Raw genomic sequence first — 24,094 nt, forward strand, 5'->3', positions numbered from 1 at the left:
CTTCCCACCCATTTTTCCCCATGGTTAGGCTATTTTAAAGCTATTTTTATTAATGTGTTATTAAGTACCATCATTAATTATTTTAATATATTTTGGATTATTTTCTTTGGACCCTCCAAGGCTGCCTGCAGTGGGGCAGGAGAAGTGATGGGCAAGCTGGAGGCACGGAGCATCTTCTTTCTGTTTTATATTTTCGCCTCTCAGAGGTTCCATTGCTTGACATGTTCTGGGAACCAGAACCTGATCTTGGCAGTTTAAAGATGAGGAAACAGAGCCCAAAGAGGTAGACCTCATGTTGCAGGTCACCTACTAAGTTATTAAGTGACTGAACAGACTCTAAAGATGGTGGGGTAACTTATTTCCGAAACATTAAAGTGAGTGAGAATCATAAGGGGTAGTTTAAGTTGTGAATAAGGGAAGTTGTTTGTAGAGACGCAGACTGGATTTTACCTGCTAAGGACTACCCACAGTAGCACTGTTGCCTTAAATGGCTGGCTTTCTGTGCAACTCATCACAAGCAGCTCCATTTTTAGCCTATTCCAGGCTAAATATCTGTAAAATTTCACACATTTATCCAGTTCCTACTACTGGCTAAGGATGATTAAGAGTTGGACCCTTACCTGGAAGTTCGCATGTTAGTGAGGTCGGCAAACACTGAAACATCCAAGGGCCATATAAAAGTTTTCCCAAAGAAAGTCAGAGAGATGGGTTTCAGCACTTCACATGAGCAGACCATAGAGTTAGGATGTCTGAGTTCATAACTGAGCTTTACTTATTACTTGTGTAACCCAGAGAAAGGACTTATTTTTGTGATTCAGCCTTTGTGATTCAGAAGTTCATGGATTGTGAGGATTAAATAGTGCATAAATAGCAGCTGATGCTACATGACTCCCTTCTGCTATCGTTTTTAGGAGGCCCTGCAAAATCAGGATCCCAGCTACCCACTATGTTATAATATAATGGAAATTCACTCACAGGCAAAACTTTTAGCCACTTGGTTACATCTCTGGCTTACGTTTGTATATATATTTCTCCTCTAGTATCTGTAGTGCTTAGCTCACAGACATGAAGACAACTGCTATAATCCAATTATCCAGATCTGTTTGGTTTGTCAAGATCCTGCCTCATTGGGTGCCAGCAGATGAGGCTGACATGCCCAATTGGGAAGAATTTCACTGCTGTTTGCTCCATCTGACCCAAAGGTTCCTCCTGGACAAGTTGCCAGCTGGCCAGGAGTGGACGTGTAGGAGACAGGGTAGGTTCTGAGCTGGTACAAGGCGGGTTGTGTGCTTATGGCTCTCAGTGCCAACTCAGAAGGTGCCTTCTCCATGCAGAAATGCTCAATACTGTGTACACAGTGTGCTGTGCTGAAACAGCATAGCTTTGTAGGGGCAATTAAATAATGTGTTCCCCTTCTATTGGAGGGACTCTTCGAAGCTGGTAGAGATGAGTAATAAACCTTTGTTATTACACACAGCTGAATTAATTTACAGGCTGTTTTTCTTAAGCAGAAAGCATGATTACCATCTAGGAAGTACTTCCTATTGTTGACTGCTTAAAATATGAGATATTTAGCATGCATTTGTTTTAGGCCAGGTGTGGTGTGACACACCTGTACTCCTAGCTACTCAGAAGGTGGAGATTGGGAGGATTGTGGTTTGAGACCACCTCAGGCAAAAGGTTAAGTGAGCCCTTATCTCAACTAACAAGCTTGGCATGGTGATACACACCTATAATCCCAGATACTGGGAAGCATAGGTAGGAGGATCACAGTTCTGGCTGACCCAGGTAAAACTGCAAAAAAAAAAAAAAAACTGGAAAAAAAAAACTAAAGCAAAAAGGGGTGGGGGGGTGTGGGTCAAGAGGTAGAGTACCTGCCTATCCAGCACAAATCTCTGAATTTAAAAACCTCAGTACCACCAAAAAAATAAAGGTAACTATATTAGTCAGAGACCATTCAAGGTAACTGTAACTACTTTAGGGTCTTTTGACAGAAAGAATTTAATATAAGACATTGATTTAATGTTAGTGAGATAGGAAACCTTGAAGTTAAGCAGGTGATATTGAAGTGACCCGGAGAAAAACAACAGCAGAAAGTTGCTACCCCTCTAAGGAGTCACAGGGCGATGGGAGGTAGTGATGTGACCAGAGTCAGGAGCTCGGTATGTCAGTCTGGAATTCCAATGAAAAAAAAACCAAAAGGCTGACTGGCCAGAACTGGGACCTGAAAGAGTAAGGCTGGGAGGTGGAATCACTCAGAAGATACAGCTGCAGCAGTACTGAAAGGAGAAATGATCTGACACCCTTCTGCAGTCATACTTTTACCAGTACTGCCCCTTCCAAGCCTGCCCAGTGGCCAGGTATAAGGGAGCCTGGAAAGTAGTACAGGGGGACCACGGTGAGGGAAGGCATAAATAAACTCTGACAACAAACAGGCCAGGGACTACTCAGCCATTTCTCAGTAATTTACGTAAGGGATGCAGGTGTGGCTCAATGGTAGCACACTAGCCTAGCATGTATGAGGCCCTGGGTTTGATCCCCAGCACCACATACATACATACATACATACATACACACACCCCTCAGTAACACATGTAAAACACTAACACAGAGTCTAGGTGGCTAATGATAGTTATCATCATTCTGTATCCTTCTGAGAGGATTATTCATCTAAGTGACTGTGCCAAATCCTCACATATCATCTCACTTAATCTTCACAAGTATATGGTCTTATTTTTACAAGGCTCAGAGAAGTGAAGGAATTGGCCTAGTGCAGTTAGAAAATATGAATTCAGGATTTGATCCCAGGTTTGTGTGCTATCAGAGCCTGCGCCCTTATTTATAGTCCTTTATTATTTATAATGTGAATCATACTGTTAACAGTAAACAAGGAGAGTGGTAGATAAGCAGAACATGAAACTTCAATAATTACTATGGAGATATTTTTTTAAAACCTGTATTTCCAGGGATGAAAGTCTAGGATACATTGTAGGCACTAAATTTTTTCTTAAAAAGTAGAGATTAAAAACAATGAGTAGATCATTTGTAAGTAAACATATTTCCTGAAGTAGTAACTGTCCAATTGAAAAAAAAATACATTACTTCAGTGCACTTTATAAAAGTCCATAGCATTCTCTCTTGAAGGCAGCAGGGTATTTTTGCTAGGAGGATGCCAAGTTCAGAGGCCTCTTTCTATGGGCTTGCTGTTTACTGATATTTGATATGCTTCAACATCTGTTGCCCTTCTCGGTTTGATGGGAGCATCATTTTAGCACCTCTCTGATGCCAGGCTAGTTCAAAGCTTTAGTCTGAGGTCCTTTAAAACAGTCCTCAGTCAGTGACACAGCTTCATCTGCAAACTGGCTGAGGCAAGGAATAGAGAGGGGAAGAGACTAACTAGGTATTCTCAGTACTATCCCATGGCCAAGTGACACCTCTAGAAACTCCAGAAATTTGACCAAAAGCCAAATTTCAATGTCATGCTCTTGGTGGTCAACAAAGTGGTATATGATGAATTCTTCTACTTCTTTGGTAAGGGTTCCAAGGAAAGACTTCATGGTTAGTTTTTAAGAAATTACAACTTTTGAATTTGGTACCAGGACAAATGTGGTCTCTTTAAAGATATGGCACCCTTCTTCATTCTGTGGACACCATATGACTGGATATGTTTCCCAGTTTTGCCTTGGATGCTTAAAGCTCCATCATAGTAATCCCCTTAGTCCACATCAGAGGCCCACTGCCAGATTTTGTCCCATAGATGTTTGGTTTGGCACTCGCCAATCCAGGGTTAGAACAATGTGAGTTGCGATATCCTTCAGCAGTACTTTCGGTATTTTCCTTGTAACTTTCTTCAGCCTGGTTCAGAATCAAGTCATCTGTCCTTTGCTGCTATCTCCCCATGTTTATGTGGTTGCCTGGCACCTGAAGGCATGTGAATTTGAGGTCTCTCCCCAAATGCACTGGTTAGTGCATTTTCCTCTTTCTACATAGTTTCTGACTTGTGAGTTATTCCGGTGGCATCACCTGCACCACCTGCTAAAGGGTTACCACAGCTGTAGGCTCTGCCATGCCATTCTCTCAAGCACAAGGAAGAAAGAACTTTATCATTGTACACTGACTGAGGAGTAAGCACATCACCAAGTGCTATCTGCTCTATTTTTAGCATGCAACATGTACATCTACTTTTTTTTTATTGTTGTGCTGGGTGAGGGTACATTGTGGCATTTACAAATGTTTTTACAATATATCAAATATATCATACTTGAGTTCACCCCTTTTATCATTCTCTTTTATTCTTCCCTCCCCCCCAATTCCTGGAACAGTTTCAACAGGTATCACTTCTCCATTTACATACATGTGTATGCAGTATTTTGATGGCCTCCAAAGCACTGGGCTCTGGGGGATGTGTGGAGGGTGGGTATGGAGTCAGATCAACTAAGTATAACTCCTAACCTAAATTTATGTGATCTGAGGCAAGTCTATCAAAGTCTCAGCCCCTCAATTTTCTGCTTTAGAAAGTGCAAAGATGTTACCACCTATGTTGAAGGGCTGTTGTGAGAACTGAATTAACAAAGGTAATAATAATCGTGCTTTTCTGTAACAGGCGTTGTACTCAATCTGCTTTCATTCATAGAAGATTTGTACCAACTCAGTGAGGTTAATATGGAACTAAGGCTCAAAGAAATTAAGTAATTTGCCTCACTAGGTTCCTTCACACTGTTAGCAAGCCATGGGTATACTATCAGCTGGGGTGGAGCAAGGTGAGTTTAAGGGCTGCTTTCTCTTTTCTGCTGCTTCCCCCATTTCCTCTTACTCTGGCCACGGTGTCTTCAGCTCATTTACTGTCTCAACTCCCCACCTCATACTAGGCAGGCAGTTTCCTCAGTGCCACATGACTGAGCTTCTAGCAGTGGCTACTAATCTTTACTACGCTGAGTAAACTGGAGAGATTTATACAGTGTTGAGCCCCAAGTTCCTCTCTGCCTTCAGAGCAGGCATTCCACTGCAAAGATGAAGTGCATAGGACTGGGGTCACAAAACCCCAAGTTCCAGCTAATCCTCTAAGGTCCAGTTCAAATGTTACCTTGTTGGGAAGGCTTTCCTGCCCTCAAGACAGTGGAAGACATTCTTTCTTTGATATGCCATCATTCTGCTGTGTAACAGTTTTAATTTAAGTAGAAAATAGCCAATTAAAACTATTTTGCTTTATAGGTACTAGCACATCTACTCCTTGAGTCATAACTCAACATAAGTTATGAGATAATATATCTATGGTCTTATTTTTTTTGGATGAGGGCTCTGAGGACAGAGATATTAAGTAACTTACCCAAGAGTGGCAGAGCCAAGATTTGATCCCAAGAATATGGTCTTTGCCATTACACTTCAGTAATGACTTTTCATCGCCATATCTGTCTGGATCCACTCCACCTTCCCCAGTAGAATAGGAAGTCTGAGGACATTGAAACTATGTCTAATTCTTCTTTGTCCTGCCACCATCTAGGACATGTAGGCAGCTCCTGATGAACCTTAGAGACTGAAACATAGGTTCTGATTGCCTACTTTCAAACAAGGCCCACAAGCACGTGCGTACACGTATTCCTCTTCTAGTTCTAGTCTGCTGTCATCTGTCAGCCCAGCTATCGCAGCCCACCCTAATTCCAGCAGTGGAGGGGAGCAGAAAATGCATCCTGGCACCACAGGAAGGACACAAATAAAAGGTACATTAATGGGGGCAAGAACAAGCCAGCAGGGTTATTAATTTGGCCTCTCCTTCAATATTATGTTTATACAAGTTGATTATATAGCACTTAATTACTAATTTGCCCTGCTCAAACCAAGAGTGCTTTCAATTTTTAATGAGGTAAGGGAGGAAGATGCCTTTACTTAGTAAGGAGCAGATATTTTATTTCCCTCTTTTGTTCTGCCCAACCAATTAATAATGTTTCTAAGGAAATGCATCCCTCTTATGAATTCTTTCTCCCCACCTTCCTGACCTCCCAGGTTTAAAATGAGATGAAAACACACATGAGCCACTTAGAAACAAACTGACTTCACCTCTGGCCTGACTGCCTGGGCTGGGGAAGGCCTTGTAAAATGGAGTAATCTGGTACCCATAAATAGTGCTAATTTTTGGGGAGCTGGGGGTATGTCTATTTCAGAAACTGTACTTGATTGTTACCAAGAACAAGGAGTATAGACATGGGACTCCAAACAGGGTAATTTCCCTACAATACCATTTTGTTTCCTGGGTGTTAATGTCAGATACATTAAGTATGGTACTGGGACAACCTAGACATAGTGAGGGGCATGGACTTTGGAGTCAGATCTAGATTTGGTTGCTAGTTTGCCACTTGCTGTTAAACCCTGAGCAGATTTCTGAGTTTGTTTTTCATCTGTAAAGGGGAGGTGAATAACTTATCTTGTAATAATTAAATGTCATATAAAGTACCTTATTTAGCACAGTGCACAACTCAAGAGTACAGAAATAAAAATATTCATTCTTCTCTAGCAGATTATAAGGCAAGAAAGTGAAGGCAGGGATAAGGAGTCCTTCTGGGGACTCCAGCATGTTTCTCATTATCTATGGAGCTAGGAGTGAAGTTCAGTGCTCTTCAAAAGGCCCATCTGTAATGACATAAGGAACTTGCTCCAGAATGTAAACCAACACACTGATTCCTTCATTGAGAACATCTTGCTCAAATGTCAGCTGAACCAAACAGTTCACTTGGTGACATACTGATTTACTTTCTGATGCAAGTTATTTTATCAAAAATCTGAACAAACTATTTGCAGACTGGGTTTGGGGCCACAGATTGCTCCGAGTGTCCCAATTTAGAGATGTTGGGATATTTTAATATGCTCCTGAAGGTTCCTCCCCACCCTTCTCTGGGCCTAGACAGGCTGACCTACAGGGAACATATTAAGAAGCTCTCTTGCCCACAGACTCAGAGTGCAGCCAATAGGGAGGCCTTCAACCATAATGGAGAATGAGGTTAATAGCACAGCTTGTTCCTTCAAGGGTGGCTGCAGTCATCTGCCAGGGCAGCCTCCACAGTCCTCTATTCTAGGCTTCTAGTAACTGTCTTTCACCATTACCAACCTCAGGATACCACATTCTCCCATATGATTTCTCTAATGTATTGCTCACAATTTCATAAATAGTTCTTTTAAACTCTTTAAAGTTATCTTAATTTGAAAGTATACTCTTCTTATTAACCTGTGAGGAACTGGACTAATACAGTGACACTATAGCGTACATCTAAATTCTCATCATCTATTTGTAATACTAGTTTTTGAAATAATACTAATCATGTTTAGCTCCAGAAGTCTATTTCCACTTGTGAGTGAGTTGAACAATCCTTGGTTTCGGAATCCCATGCTACTTCTTGGATTCTGGCTCCATTATTTTCTAGCATTTGGCTTTGGTAAGCCACTTAACCTCTCTTACCCTGTTTTCCAATTTGTAAAATTATTAAGGTAATAATGTAGGAAATTTTCCTTTGCCCGACTTCTAACATTGTATAAATTTTTATATGTTAAAATCTATTTGAAATACATTTGATTAAAGACACACCATTCATGTTTCTGAACCAATGGCACTTTCTTCTGGTTCATATCACAGTATCTAATATCTCCAGTTAGTAACTGTAAAGATTTTTTTCTTCCATATACTTCTTAATCATTTGCTTCAATGCAACAATTAGAACTCTTTCATAAACTTCAGTAAGACTCTGCACATTCCATGAAACCAAATCAAACTTTTCCCCAGAGGTGGTAGTGTGAGGGATGCATGTGTGTACATGAATGTGAGTGTGTGCATATGTTGTAATCATTCTTCTGGGCTATTTCTCCCATTGCAGAATATTTGTAATTGAGCTAAAGGTTCTTTCTTGATCTCAGATTTTATAGCCTAATTCACTGCACCAAATCTTAAACAGCATAGATTTGCTATTTATAAGTTGTGCTAAAATAAAGGGAAAAAAAAGTGAACATACTCATTTTGGCTTATTACCACAAGGAAGCTTATTTTGAAAATCTGTGGCATAAATGATAATAATTACTTATAGGCATCTGTTTCTACAGCATAAACACACACACAACCTTATATTTGTACCAGTGTAAAATGTTGTCTTAAACAAAAGCAAGCCAGTTCTGTAATCCTTCTAAGTTTCTAAGGACTCAGTTGACATTTGGCCATTATTTGCTTTTGTAAAGCCTAATTCTTAAGTTCCTGAATAAAAACTGTGAGGAACGAGATATTTGGAACTATATATATATATTAGCTATTAAATATTCACAGTAATAACCATAGTACTAAAAGTATCTTTTAAGTAAAGCCCTTAAAGTGTTTTATATTTACCTCTATAAAAATAAACAGATTATGATTAAAAGCAAGTTAAAAGCATTACAAACAGTCTTGGTAAGCATGGTATGAAGTCTTCTAAGTGCAAATGAGTTAGAAAACTTAAAATCAAACAAAACACTCTTCAAACCAAATAGGCATGCTTATTTTTCTTTTTTCTATATTTGATACCCAACCAAGCAGTGATATAAATTTGTGATGTTTATATTTGCTATGGACCATACCACATGGTAAAGGGCAGCTTAACTGCCATATTGGAATCTGTGCCCTTCTTAAGAGTGGATATGTACCTCCTAGGATATGGCTCAATGGTTTTTGTGTCAATCAAGATTATATAATTTCTTCCCTGTGCTTCAGAGTCCTCATTCGCACAACAGTCCTGTTATTAAGGATGGAAATTAACAGGAAAGTAACAGGCCCTGTTTCTGGCTCATCCTGTAAGGAGCAGGAGAATCAAATATTGTATGTCTTATATTTAAATAATTTCTTAAAAATAGAATTCCAGATTTGAGCTAATTTTTGACTTTTATATCATGGTGTTTTTCTGCAAACTGGATTGGAACCAGGAGACTGATAATCAGAATTTGTTTCCGTTTTTTTTAGAAGGGAGGGAAATTCCTAAGAGTGCACTGTTAACCAAGTATGGCAATAACTATAACGAATGTGACCAACATCACATTCTTAATTTAATTATTTTTGAAACTATTAACTATCATCCCAAAGTTTTTTGCTGACTTTCTATGGGGCATTGACATATGAGACAGGATATGTATTCAGAAAATTCAATCAGAAATCTGAATCTATCTAATTAGAAACCAGCATCCCATATCTCCAAAAACACATGCTTAAGCAGTAAAGGGCAAGAGGCTACTGAAAAAAGTTGATATCAGGACCATATGTGAATGAACAGAATTATAAGAGGCCTGTGACTAAAAGCTAAATGGAGCTAAAATTCACAGCAAGTGGTTCCTTGTACCAATAAGAAATGTGAACCCTGAATTTTCATAATTCTCCATCAACAGGTAGGAGTATAAATTGTTACATCTAAAAATCCTAAAAATTAGGCAAAGGTTTTAACTGAACAATCATATACTTCAATAATTTATCTTATAAAAATAATTTAGGTTGTGGGCCAAAAATGTAGCTAGAGATGTTAGCTGCAACATTCTTTAAAACAATGGAGTCAATCTAAGAGTTCAAGACTGGGAACTGGCAAAATAAAGGACAGTTTATTCTATGGGATAGAAAGTTAGCCTATGAAAATGATAAATAACAAGGTTTTCTATATGCTTTGGTGTAGGAAAAAAGACTATAAAGCAGTGTGCATTGTATAAATACATTTTTGTAATTTAAATAATAAAATGATTTAAATTATATACAAAAGATAAAAAGAATAGAAATTAGAATATTAAATTATTAATATTATTAAAAGAAGTAATTTTAGGGTAATAAGATCATGTTTCTGTATTTCTCTTTCATCTTTTTTTCTTTTCTTTTTTTCTTTTGTATTTCTCTTTCATCTTAAATGAACTTTCTTATTTTTCCCAATGCACATGAATTATTATTTGTATTTTAAAAGGGGAGAATCCAAGCAAACTAAGATTTAATGTAAGAAATGGGATGGTTGGTGCTTCTGAACATCCATTATACTTCAGTGTTTCCAAGCCTCCAGAAGTTGAAGTCATAATAATTAGCTTTACTTTACAAACTGTAAAATTGTATTTATGGTGACAGAGAGTCAATTAGAGCTAAAAATCATAGCAAGTTGACTTTTAAAAAATAAAATGGGAGATACATTGCATATAAAATCACAGGCTTTGAAGTACATAATAGGTAATGAATATAACTGGCTCTAAATGAAGCAAAATTCATGGAAAAGAATAGAGAGAAGCTTCAGGAAAGCAACAAGGATGTTTGCAAGGACTGACCTTAAGGGTAGACCACAGTGATCAGCATGAATAGTTTATCTTGTGGGCATGCATCACAGAAAGGGTGAGTAATCACAGCTCTCAACTAGCCACTTACAAGTGTTGGTGTGGAAGACATAGGAGTCTGTCTGGAACATGACAGGGAAAGTTGATGGTGGCGGCACATGGAGTCAGTGGTTTATGGAGGAGGCAACACTCACATGGAGGGAGGAGCAAAGGCTTTTGACTAATTGGGCTTGCTTTCCTTCCACTGGTACTCCCATTAAAATGACCACTGAGTTTATTTTGACCCCTTGTAACTGTCTCCTTGTGCTGATTTTTGTTTTGGATGATTCCTATACCACTTTCAGTGAGGGTGGGGAAGAAGATGGCACTTTAAGATAAATAGCACTTCTGGAACTAAAGCTTCTTTTGTATAAATAGTCTTAGAAAGAAACCTGCCTCTTGAGATTAAAAAAAAATTTAGAGAAAGCTAATGACATTTGCAGGGGGCCTGAAAGCAGAAAATGGAAAGCCATTTCAGATTTCTGCTTCTTTGCTAGCTGATTGGGTTTTCTCTCATGACTTCTCAAAACCAGCTTCTTGTTCCATTTGTCATTGTATTTATTAGAATCCCTCTATTGTCTGTGCTTAGAAAAATATAAACATGATATTTCACAAACTTATTTTTTTCTAGTTTATTAATTGTCTAGGACCAGGGAACCTACAGAAGTGTTATAGCTTGCTCCAACTTCTAATTGTGTATTTTCTAGGATATTCAAAATTAGAGGGGAATCTTTTGCAGTAAACTGACATAGGGGCTGGGGGGTGGTTTGATCATGTCAAAAGGTCACATTAGTCAAGATTATGTGGATTCTACACTCCTGAGAATAAGAGTGGGAAGAGGACTACCTACTAGGTGTCCCCTCCCACTACTCAACAGTTAGACTTTTATCCTGGGAGCAGCATACATGTGGCTTGATTCCATAGTAAGCTGCAAATACAAAGATAGCCATGACTCATCCTCAAGGAAATGACACTGTTCAGTGGAGATAGTTTTGAAAGCTACTTAAAGGAAAATACTTTCTGGAGGACAACTCTTTAGGATATTTAATCCCTCTATTCTTCAGTGTAGATGGGCGGCTACATCACTGCCCTTTTGGAGGCCCTAGTTTGAAATGGCAATAGTAAGAAGACTTTAGAATGCAGGGCAGGAAAGGGTAGTGGAAAAGAGAGAAAGATTCGGAGAATGAGAATATAAGTGGAAAATAGAATAGGAGATGGAAGCTAGGAATTGTCTACACATTTCAAGATTTGCAATAGCAATGGATCTTGTACTTAACCAATCTCCCCCATTAACCCCCACCAGAATACTCCATCCACCTGATAAAATTCCCTCCGACTTGGAGGGAGCTATTACAGGTTTGTAATAGCTTTAAGTAAAACCATTTCAATGGCTCCATTCTGGTCCACTGGTATCACCAAAGGAAGGCACAGGACTCAACCCCTGGTTGAGGTCATCTATTTGTGGGCCCAGAGAATTGGAAAACCCTGGAGCATAAACCTCTTCCCTAGTCCTGAAGTCTGTGTTCTCCAAACTCTTCCTAGCCTTTCCTTCATTTGAAGATGACTCTGCTGGGTCTACAAAAGACAGTACATTTAGATAAGATGTGACATTCTATATCCAACCACCAGATGTGTGGTTTGCAAGATAAAACTTCTGCCTGCTGGAGTAGTTGAATTGCTGGCAGGAATTGCTCAGCTTTCTTAAAGGAATGGTAGGCACCCTGCAAACCAAGCTAGGCTCTTGAAATTCAAAGAAAAGATTATTTCATTGAAGTTATTGAAAATATGAATCACAGGGAGGAGTAATTCTGATCTACTTCACCTTGATAGTATCTTGAACTGGTCTCCAGGAAGGGGGCACACAGAATGACTCTTCTTCTTTGAAGAAGGATGAATGAATAAATATTATACATTTACATCTTCAAAGCAGTTCTGAACACAATCAATCAATCTAATGATGTTGATTATACCTGGGAGGTCAATGGGGCTTTCAAAGTCTCTTTATCTCAACAGTCTAACTAGGCGCAATTCTTCTTAAATAGTTATGAAAAAGGAATAGACAAACAAAACAAGCACCTGAAGAGGACACTGTCTAAAGATGTATAAGCAAACATAGCGTTCAAGACTTCAGGAATTTAGTAAGGCAAATGATTACAAATAAGAGCTTAGGCCTTTCTCAGGTGAGACCCTTTACTAGATTACAGTGTCACCTGAAAACAATCAGAACAGACACATATTTCCTTGGGTTGAACAGAAAACATGAACTTGTGTTTAAGATGCTGCGGACCTTGCAGCTACTACTCAAACCACCAAGCCCAATAGCTGGTCCCCCATATCTGAGATTTGACTGCAAAGATTAACAGCAAATCCAACGTAGCAAAAATAGTGTTGAATTAATCTCAGTTTTCAGTTAGGGGTAGATGTGAGTGTTCTTCCTAGAGCTGGAAACCCTGTTTTGACTAAGATATTAATGTGGTGCCATAGGCCAACGCATGAAGTATCCGACAGAACAGCTCCCATCCTGCATGCTATCTCTACAGGCTATCTATCTCCTGACTTGTGGTCAATGGTATTTCTTTTCAGAAAATATGACTTTGAATATTTAAGAAGCCACAAGAATATTCTTTAAAGAAAAAAGAAAAAAAATAGAACAAATTAGAAAACTAAGAATCAGTACAGAATACAGACCGAGCAAGACCTTAATTTCAGTGCAGCTTTTGCCCTAACTGTATAGGCTTGAGCAAATTGCTTCAATGTCTCTGAGTCTTGGTTTCCTCATATGTAATGCAGGAGAGGGCCATCACTCCCACAGGTAGGGAGTCTGTCAGATTAAGTGAGATGTCTTAGTTGGCTCCAACTACCGTAACAAAGTATCAGGGACTGTTGTTTAAACAACCATAATTTATGATCTTACAATTCTGGAGGCTCAGTGTCTGAGATCAGGGTTCCAGCAGTATTGGAGTCTGAGGAGGGCCCTCTTTCGGCTTAAAGGTAGCTAAATTCTGAGAAAGTGCAAACTCTCTAGGGTCTCTTTGGATAAGGGCACTGATCCCACTGAACCGGGGCTCTGCCCCCATGACCTCATTTAACTCTTCTTTCAGTCTCATTTCAAGATACTATTACTTTGTTGCTTAGAGCTTGATATGCAACACATGAACTTAGGGGCATACAAATATTCAGTTCACCACATGAGGTAGCACAGGCAAGGCTTTATAAAGTATCCCTATTGTTTTATTTTAACTACTATAATTTGTCCCAGGAGGAACAAGACCTCTAGTTGTGGGAACAGCTTCAAAAGATAATACATTAAATAATAAGTGACAAGTCATTGACATTTCAACAATAAATATCTCTAGGTAACATTATTGAGAGGACTAGAAAACTCCAGAAAATGTTGAGAATTCAATTATACTATCTTTGTTTAATGGTTTCAGTTAAAATTCATAAGAATTCATGAATATATTCACTTCCTTGGAAGAGATATTTCACAGTTGTCAACTGTACAACATGTAGAGGACCACCTTCTCAAAATGTGGATTTTGGAAATAGGCTTTTACACCTATATATTTCTAGTAGTCTAGTCTTAAGTTTTCTAAGCTTTTGGGATCTCTGGTTGTTGTAAGAAGGTTACATGAAAAGCATCTAGCATTATGTCTTGCACGTAAGAAGGTTACAATAAATGGAACTATAATTACTGGCCTACTGTCTGTTAGCCTTAACCTTGAGACCTTGGGCAAGTCATTAAGGTCTCTGATTTTCAGCTGAAAGAACATCTCTTAAACTTACAAGCTGACACTTGAGAGCCAGACATCTTTGTCCTGGCATTTACTAGCTGCTTCATGTTAGGCCAAGTTACTGAACAACATCTTTTTTTTTTTTTCATTGTTTGTCATTTATTCATATGTGCATACATTGTTTGGGCTATCTCTTCCCCATGTACTCAACATCTTTACATCTCAGCTTCCTCAGGTATAAAATGGGGATAATACAGTTGTGGCAGGGATTAAATAGATGCACTTGATCCATAGAAAGAATTCACAGCAAGCTACTGGCTACCACTACAGTTAAGGAAATACAAGTGCAGAGCAGACTGGTTAGGTCACAAATGCTATATAGGCAGTAAACCTAGGATTTGGGCATAGGGGATCTAACTCTATAGCCTATGCTATTAGCCTCTACACACTTAATTCTTTATGATTTTGTATTATTTTAGCACTCTGAGCCTATTCACAAAGCCCGATGTATACTATGTTTTTTGCAATTTGGTGACAGGAAAAGCTTTGTCTCTTACCAAAAACTAGTATCCTTCCTCTTTTTGAAAATAAGAATTATGCAATTTATCATGTGCTCCTTTTTTTTTGTCTTGGATGCCAGGAAGCTCAGAGGCAAATTATGTATTCAATCACAGACACCAAATTGTCTCCATCTTCCTGTATCTTTGTTCCTTATTTTTCTTTTGAATTCCTTTTTAACCAACATTTTCTTTTGTGTTTCTCAGTAGAGGTCTCAGAGGTATTTGGAAAGTGATTGGATTGAAATAAGCAAATAAAAATCTAAAGAATACATGAAAAACTGATGTTTTCAGCTTTACCTGTTTCTTTTGCTTGAAGAAAAATGGTCAAGGGGAAATTTTAAAAGGAATAATTTCAGAATGATAAAGGAAAAAGGAAATCAACAGAAAAATAGAACAACCAATGCTACCAGAGGCCAGATCAAATGAAAACTGAAAAAAACTTCTGAGGTTAGAAGCATTTGTAATTTCTATGGTAGAAACCTATGATTTCTTAATTATATCCTGTGCGTGTTTTGCAAGATGTTAGCTGCTGTCAAGAGGAAGGACAGCTTCAGACAGGGGAGGGGTCACAGCCTGCCCCTGGGTCCTCACATACCTGTACAGAAGGGAAATCCCCGGAGGCACAGGCACCCAGAATAGCAGCACCCACGAGGACAGACTCCACCTCTTTCGACAGGACCACAGGCATGCCTGCGCAGAACAAGGCCACACCTTGGTTAGGGAGCAGGGCTGGGGGAATGTGGGTAGCCAGCAGGCTGCCCCAGTGACAAAAATACCTGATGTCAAGGCAGCAGTGCCCCCCTCTTTCCCTGGAAGTTCTCTGTTCTTTGGGATTGCCAGGTTCTAGAGGATTTCTCTGCATGTGCCTGCTGGAGAAGTAGCCAAAAGCCCCAGAGGAGACAACACCATATATATCAACTTATAAGTCCTTGGTGCCCAGGTTTCCAGGCTTCTGCTAGCTGCTACCTGACATTTGGTTCAAGTTCAGGTCAACCAATGTTTATTATATGCTTTGCAAGGCCCAGGGAAGGTTGAGATAGATCAGGTTGTGTTTTCATATTCACATTTCAGAAGGTAGATGAATAAGCAAGAGGTATAGACCATGGGGGGCTGCTTCTCTGAGATGTACTAAGAGAATCAGCCAGGGGCTACTGTCTCCAGGGGCTTCCTACTTCTCCCTCAGTACCAGTCACAGTTCTTACGTGGCTGACAAGGCCCTCCTCCAGGGTCTGTTCCCACTTTTCACCCTGACCTTCTCCTCTCCTACAAGTCACATAGCCCCAGCCTCTTGGCTATTTCCTGAGAACACTCAGGGCCCTTTCAAACACCGTATTAACTATCTCCCCTTCTTCTCTGTGCAAATACCACCTTGGCATTTACAAGGACAAAGTGCCCTCACCACTTCTCATCCCTTCCCTATTTCCTCCTTACCTTCCTGGCTTCTTATTTGCTTACGTAGGCTGTTTAGTGTTTTGTTTCCCAGTCCAGAATTTATGCTCCAAGAGGGTAGGGGCTTTTCTTTGACTACTGCTGCATCGCTGGCATTTAGACTGAGTATGAGCCAGTCTAAATGGCCCATACTCTGAGACAGTGGACATCACAATGGACATGAGGTTGAAATGGGTGTTTGAAGGTGAGCAGGTTCTACAAGGTAGGAAGAAGACTTCCACAAACCAGCTCCCAGAGGTAGAGGGTTCTTGGTAGATTTAAGACTAACAGAAATAATTCAGGATTCTTAAGATTATTCACACACACACACACAAACACACACACACACACACACACACACACACACACCCCACACACACATACAAGGTATGTGTACAGTTGGTTTCTTTGCTGACTTCATTGTGTGATCCTAGGCAAGTTACCTATACCCTCTGTACCTCAGTTTTCTCATCTGTGAAACGGTTAAAATTTCACCTACCTCATAGGGTTGCTGTGAGAATGGTGCTATTAAAAGCAAGGCACTAGCAGAAGATGGCAGCAAACTCCACACAGGTAAATTCTGTGGCCTGAAATCTTCCTCTACTCAAGGCATAAGAGTTATTTTTCCAAAGACTGTAGTTCTCTTCCTGTCTAATCTGGAAGGCCTCCCTGACATATACTCTTCTGGATTCCACTCACCCCTTCCTACAAGGAGGGACCAGTTGCCCCAGCCATTATGGAAAGAGGGGCAAGGGAAAGAACTCCCAAAGACATCTTGAGGATGCCATGGGCTTCAGGGCCAGGCCTGGATAGGTACCCACAAGCTGTCAGGTAGGTGGGGCCTCTGGTAGAAGGTCAGACCTGGGCTTGTTTTCTGCTTCCACTAGCTGAGTCCCTCAGCAACCCCTCCAAGTCTTTTAGCCCTGGTTTCCCCATGTGTCTGGTGGGGGAGAAGACTTACCACACAGGTGCACTGTAGGGATTAGTGACAGGGCACACAGGTGGGGGTCATCACATTTTCAGGCCTGTTGTAGCCTGGGAGAAATGGCAGCTGCTACTGTTAGAATTAGTATTGATGGTGAGTGAAGCCTCTATCTGCACTTTATCTGGATGGGGAGTAGAACAATGGGAAAGGACAGGGTAGATTCCCATTCGCTATTTAGAAGGAAGGACAGATACCAGGTCACATGGGAGGGTGGTAATGGCCCAGTTAGGCCAGCACTGCATGCCTGTGCAGAACCCCAGCAATGATGTGGGTGAGTGTATGACCGTGCTCACCTAGCCCTCACTTTTAGAAGACAGCACCTCCAGACTCCATTTATTCCCAGACCCCTTTTAACCTGCCCAAAGCTTCTATAGTTTGAGTGGGGGAGCGGGATTTACCACCAGATATCACTGTGCAAGGAGGGATCAGTTGCCCCACCCATCATGGACAGCCATCATGCCCCACTAGAGGCCAGAGTGAGCCTGATGAATATCCTATTAGCTCTCAGGTTGGAGTTCAAAGTGTTGGGGTTTGAATTCTGGCTTCCTTACTGACTTAGTTGTTGATGCTGGGCAGGTTACCCAACCTCTCTGTTCCTCGGTTTTCTCATCTGCAAAATGGGATTAAAATTTCGCCTATCTCACAGTTGCTGTGAGTTTTAAAAGTAAGTAACTTAAAACAGTGCATATCTAAATTAGCATTAGCTGTTACAAGTTTTGAAGTTTTCTTTATTTATGATATCTTTTTTCACCCCTACAACCTGGGTGGAACAACTCACTGCTCTATCTGCCTTTCAAACCAGTCCTACCTTATCTCTTCTCACCTGCTCTGAGCCCAGGGAGACTGGCCAGTGTGGATCATACCACTTGCCCTCTGATTATATTCTTGACTAAGCAAGCAACTAAGCTTCTGTCTCAGGCTGGGTACCTCTGTCCCCTGGGAGCCTCAGGGAACTCCCTAGTCGCCAGAGTGTCCTGCCCACTTATGTAAATAAACCCTTTATTCAACTTTTTTCCAGTTGATCCAGTGTGAGTGAGCATTTGTTCCCTGCATGGCCCTGCCACCTCCGGCCTCCAGGTCGCCATTGTGCCCTCTTGCACATTGGTGCAAGGACCATGAGCACTTTTCTGATTTATAATAAACCTCTTAGAGGACATACTGTTCTTTGCTTCTTCATGCCAAGTGCAGTGCTCCATGGGCTGGAGTGCTCAGAGTGCTTCTGAGTGAATAAATGAATGAACTGATGATTAAAATGATGAGTATGACAGGAAAAAGGAAACCCCTACTGAAACTGCCAGTACTAAAAAATAAAATTTAGAAGGAACATTTAGTCCCAAGTCACTGGGGAAACCTACAATTACTTAGTACACACTAAGTATTTTTGAAACCACACTTAACTAATGGCCATGGTACAAGGAGGTTCTTCCTTACGTCCATGACATTTCCCAAGCTGGCAAATACCCACACTCGCTCTCTGCCTGCATGAAAAAAGGCTGGTCCTAATATGGCAAAGATTTGTTTATGAAGTATTAAACCACTTTTTTTTTTTATGGTTCCTTCTCATTCTTGGCTGCTTGGAGGGAAGACGTGAACTAATATGTAATGACTGCCTACTGTGAGCCCAGAGCGAAGCCTGAAACTTTATTCCTCAGCATGATCTACATGAAGAAGATGATAACATTTTTTAATTTTCAGAAGAGAGACCTGAGGCTCAGAGAGGTAGAGTAACTTATCCCAAGTCACAGAGCTGGCTTCCTGTTCTTTCTACAATTCTGAACTGTCTCCAAAGAATCTTCCAAACTCCACTGTAGTTGTTGCTGTTTTTAAACACATTCCTGAGAGTGATGAACCATACCAATGACTCTCTCTAAATCTTTCTTTGTAGGAAAACTAGAGTAATTGCAGTGTTTCAAGTTCAAAGGCACTACCTATCTACCAGCTGCTGTGTAGTGCTTCTTATAGGACAATGCAAATGTGTTCTCTTCCTTGAGTGCTAGGGCCCTGGTGGGGGTGGGAGGTGGGAGGCTTTGCCTGGAATGTGAACTATTTTATCTGATGCATTAATGAATTTAACAGAACCCAAAGCATTTAAAGGCAGATGCACTTTGCCATCCCTTGTCAATCACAGGCCGAAGAATTCCAGGCTAAAGAAAAGATCCCTTTGTCCCAAACTGTAACTGGTCCATAGTTAGAGACAAAGGGTCCAGTTTCAATCTGAGTCCAAACAACCATTAATAGCCTTTTCATTCAACAGCCTGCTGGAAAGCAGTTTCCAAAAAGTGGCTGCACCCACCCTGGCTTCTGAATCAGCTCAGGGATGTAAGACTGGAGGATGACCCATTTTCACAAAGGCAGAGCCCAAGCGCTGAGGCTCCTGGCTGATTCTCGGGGGAGGGGAGAGATTTTCCCAATTCCTGTGCACAATCTGTCACCCAAAGCTGACTTCCATCTTTCCTTAAGCATCTTGGTAGGGTGTGTTTTTGGCTATTAGAAGGCTGGAAATTGGAAAGTCACAGACTGAATTTTAAGTCTGCACTCTATTTGAACCATGCAGATGATTTTTAGATTGAATGTGCTCATAGTTTTTCTACTACTGAGCAACATGTAAAATAATATGGCTCCTTTTTATGTCTTCCTTCTTTCTGCTTCACACTTCATGCCCACTCTTTATGGCCTACTACCACAGGTTTCCCACACCTCAGGAAAGGGGGGGTCATCATCAAATGGTGACAGAAAAAGATCCAGATACTTGGGTCAGCAGCAGAGTGTAATGGACAGTGGGTCCGGACATAGCTCATTAACAATCATAGTCCCGTCCCTTACTGGCTGTTTGACTTTGGAAAGTCAATTAATTTACCTCCTCTATCCTTAGTTTGTTTGACTGTGAGATGAGCACTAACGTCTACTTTCTAATTTCAGTGGTATAGGAATATTAAATGTATACAGATTGAGTCATACTGACACACAGGAGGCTGAGCTCATATACTGCTTATTCGAGATAAAGAACCCAGAGGATGGGGATAGTGAGGGGTCATGATGAATGGAAGTCAGGGTAAAATGGACACATGTCAGGCTGGCATTGGGTCTGTGGACAGGGGGAAATCCTTTCCTTCATCCCTCCCCTTGCTCTGTCCTGGTGCCTAGCTGCCCAGAGATGAGTCCTGGAAGTCCCCGAGAGACAATGAGGAAGAAGGAACAAGAGGAGTGAGGACATGCGATCAAGAAAGATGGGTGGCCAGGCCAGCCTTTGTACCACCAGTAAGCCTCCTGCCAGCAGGACCTCTTCCCAGGGGGCTCTATTCAGGATGCTACTCTGCCATGACCTGCCAATGTCACAATGAGCTCAGCTCATTCACCTGTGCCGTGATCCCTGATTCTGAAGAACTGAGGAGGAATCCCAGGGTCTTGGGATCACACTCCCAGTCTAAGCCAGACCCTACTTCCCACAACATCTGGGTTCTGCATTCCTTCTTCAACAGCTTTCTTATCACTTCTTCAGGACCACAAGCCTTGGCTGTCACAAGTCCAAAACTGGGAGAAGTGCCATTGAGTTTTTGTAATACCTTGTGCTTTTTTTTTTTTTTCTCACTCACAGCTCTTCTCAGACTATATTCAATGTGTCTATTACCTCTTTGCCTTTCTCAATAGGTAGAGGCAAGAATCGTGTCTTGTTCATCTCTGTATCTTCAATACTGCCCACAATTTCTGGATCAGAAATACTCATAACATTTGAGTAAATGCTTGAATTAAGATCTAGCCCTTATTGAATGAAAATAACTTCAACCCCAGGATACTCTACCCAGCAAAGCTATCATTCAAAATAGACGGAGCAATAAAAGTCTTCCATGATAAGCAGAAACTAAAACAATATGTGACCACAAAGCCACCACTACAAAAGATTCTGCAAGGGATTCTGCACACAGAAAGTGAAACCCAACTTAACCATGAAAAGACAGGCAACACCAAACCACAGGAAAAGAAAAAGCAAGACAGTAGAGAGTAACATCAACTTAGGTACACACAATCAAACCTTCAAACAACTAAGACAACTAAATGGCAGGAATCACCACATGCCTATCAGTACTAACACTTAATGTTAATGGACTTAATTCACCCATCAAAAGGCACTGTTTGACAAAATGGATTAAAAAGAAAGATCCAACAATTTGTTGCTTACAGGAGACTCATCTCACCGACAGAAATAAGCATATGCTTAGGATGAAAGGCTGGAAGAAGATGTACCAAGCGAATGGCCCCTGAAAACAGGCAGGAGTAGCAATACTTATCTCTGACAAAGTAGACTTCAAACCTACATTGATCAAATGAGATAAAGAAGGACATTCCATACTAATAAAAGGGGAAATAGACCAAAAGGAAATAATAATCATCAATCTGTATGCACCCAATGTCAACACACTCAATTTCATCAAACATACCCTGAAAGACCTAAAAGCATATATAAACGCCAACACAGTGGTTGTGGGAGACTTTAACACCCCATTATCATCAATAGATAGGTCATCCAAACAAAAACTCAATAAAGAAATCCAAGATCTAAAATATGCAATAGATCAAATGGACCTAGTTGATGTCTACAGAATATTTCATCCAACTTCTACACAATACACATTCTTCTCAGCAGCCCATGGAACCTTCATCAAAATAGATCATATCCTAGGGCACAAAGCAAGTCTCAGCAAATATAAGAAAACAGAAATTATACCGTGCATACTATCTGATCACAATGCAGTAAAAGTAGAACTCAACAACAAAAGTAAAGACAAAAAACATGCAAACAGCTGGAAACTAAATAACTTATTACTTAATGAAGAATGGATCATCGATGAAATAAAAGAGGAAATTAAAAAGTTCCTGGAAGTCAATGAAAATGAAAACACAACCTACCGCAACTTATGGGACACAGATAAGGCAGTCCTGAGAGGAAAGTTTATAGCCATGAGTGCATATATTAAAAAGACTGAAAGATCCCAAATCAATGACCTAATGATACATCTCAAACTCCTAGAAAAACAAGAACAAGCAAATCCCAAAACAAATAGAAGGAGAGAAATAATAAAAACAAGAGCTGAAATCAATGAAATAGAAACCCAAAAAACCATACAAAGAATTAATGAAACAAAAAGTTGGTTCTTTGAAAAATAAACAAGATCGATAGACCCCTTGCAAACCTGACTAAAATGAGGAGAGAAAAAACCCAAATTAGTAGAATTAGGAATGCAAAAGGGGAGATAACAACAAACACCATGGAAGTCCAGGAAATTATCAGAGACTACTTCGAGAACCTATATTCAAATAAATTTGAAAATCTAAAAGAAATGGACAGATTTCTAGATACATATGATCATCCAAAAACTGAACCAAGAGGAAATTAATCACCTGAATAGACCTATAACACAAAATGAAATTGAAGCAGCAATCAAGTCTCCCCAAAAAGAAAAGTCCAGGACCTGATGGATTCTCTGCTGAATTCTATCAGACCTTTAAAGAAGAACTGATACCAACCCTCCTTAAACTGTTCCATGAAATAGAAAGGGAAGGAAAACTGCCAAACACATTTTATGAAGCCAGTATTACACTTATCCCAAAACCAGGCAATGACACCTCCAAAAAGGAGAACTACAGGCCAATCTCCTTAATGAACATTGATGCAAAAATCCTCAACAAAATAATGGCAAATCAAATTCAGCAACACATCAAAAAGATTATTCACCATGACCAATATGCTTCATCCCAGGGATGCAGGGGTGGTTCAACATATGAAAATCAATAAATGTAATAAACCACATTAACAGAAGCAAAGACAAAAACCACTTGATCATCTCAATAGATGCAGAAAAAGCCTTTGATAAGATCCAACATCATTTCATGATAAAAGCTCTAAGAAAACTAGGAATGGAAGGAAAGTTCCTCAACATTATAAAAGCTATATATGAGAAACCTACAGCCAGCATTATACTTAACGGAGAAAAACTAAAACCATTCCCTCTAAAATCAGGAACCAGACAAGGATGCCCACTATCTCCACTCCTATTCAACATAGTACTGGAATTCCTAGCCAGAGCAATTAGGCAAGAAGAAGGAATAAAAGGAATACAAATAGGTAAAGAAACTGTCAAAATATCCCTATTTGCAGACGACATGATCCTATACCTTAAAGACCCAAAAAACTCTACTCAGAAGCTTCTAGACATCATCAATAGCTATAGCAAGGTAGCAGGATATAAAATCAACATAGAAAAATCATTAGCATTTCTATACACTAACAAGGAGCAAACTGAAAAAGAATGTATGAAAACAATTCCATTTACAATAGCCTCAAATAAAATCAAATACCTAGGTGTAAACCTAACAAAAGATGTGAAAGACCTCTACAAGGAAAACTATACACTTCTGAAGAAAGAGATTGAGGAAGACTATAGAAAGTGGAGAGATCTCCCATGTTCATGGATTGGTAGAATCAACATAGTAAAAATGTCGATACTCCCAAAAGTAATCTACATGTTTAATGCAATTCCCATCAAAATTCCAATGACATTCATTAAAGAGATTGAAAAATATACTCTTAAATTTATATGGAAACACAAGAGGCCACGAATAGCCAAGGCAATACTCAGTCAAAAGAACAATGCAGGAGGTATCACAATACCTGACTTCAAACTATATTACAAAGCAATAACAATAAAAACAGCATGGTACTGGCACAAAAACAGACATGAAGACCAGTGGAACAGAATAGAGGACCCAGATATGAAGCCACACAACTATAAGCAACTTATGTTTGACAAAGGAGCTAAAAATATACGATGGAGAAATAGCAGCCTCTTCAACAAAAACTGCTGGGAAAACTGGTTAGCAGTCTGCAAAAAACTGAAACTAGATCCATGTATATCACCCTATACCAAGATTAACTCAAAATGGATCAAGGATCTTAATATCAGACCACAAACTCTAAAGTTGATACAGGAAAGTGTAGGAAATACTCTGGAGTTACTAGGTGTAGGTAAGAACTTTCTCAATGAAACCCCAGCAGC

At 40.0% G+C, this 24,094-nt stretch overlaps 1 protein-coding gene across 7 annotated transcripts in view; it reads right to left on the bottom strand.

Annotated features, from left to right (window-relative positions):
* The window catches only part of Fggy (FGGY carbohydrate kinase domain containing), a 397,186-nt gene that overhangs the window by 61,914 nt on the left and 311,178 nt on the right, over positions 1-24,094 (bottom strand). For 6 of the 7 annotated variants that reach the window (XM_074079968.1, XM_074079973.1, XM_074079967.1 and 3 more), the window contains one exon: positions 15,225-15,319. The exons of the other annotated variant lie outside the window; for it this stretch is intronic. In XM_074079968.1, the coding sequence (XP_073936069.1) occupies positions 15,225-15,319 (95 nt within the window). The remainder of the gene's footprint in view (positions 1-15,224; positions 15,320-24,094) is intronic. 7 annotated transcript variants of the gene reach the window in all.

The sequence above is a fragment of the Castor canadensis genome, chromosome 7 (genome assembly GCF_047511655.1).
Source record: "Castor canadensis chromosome 7, mCasCan1.hap1v2, whole genome shotgun sequence".
Lineage (NCBI taxonomy): Eukaryota > Metazoa > Chordata > Mammalia > Rodentia > Castoridae > Castor > Castor canadensis.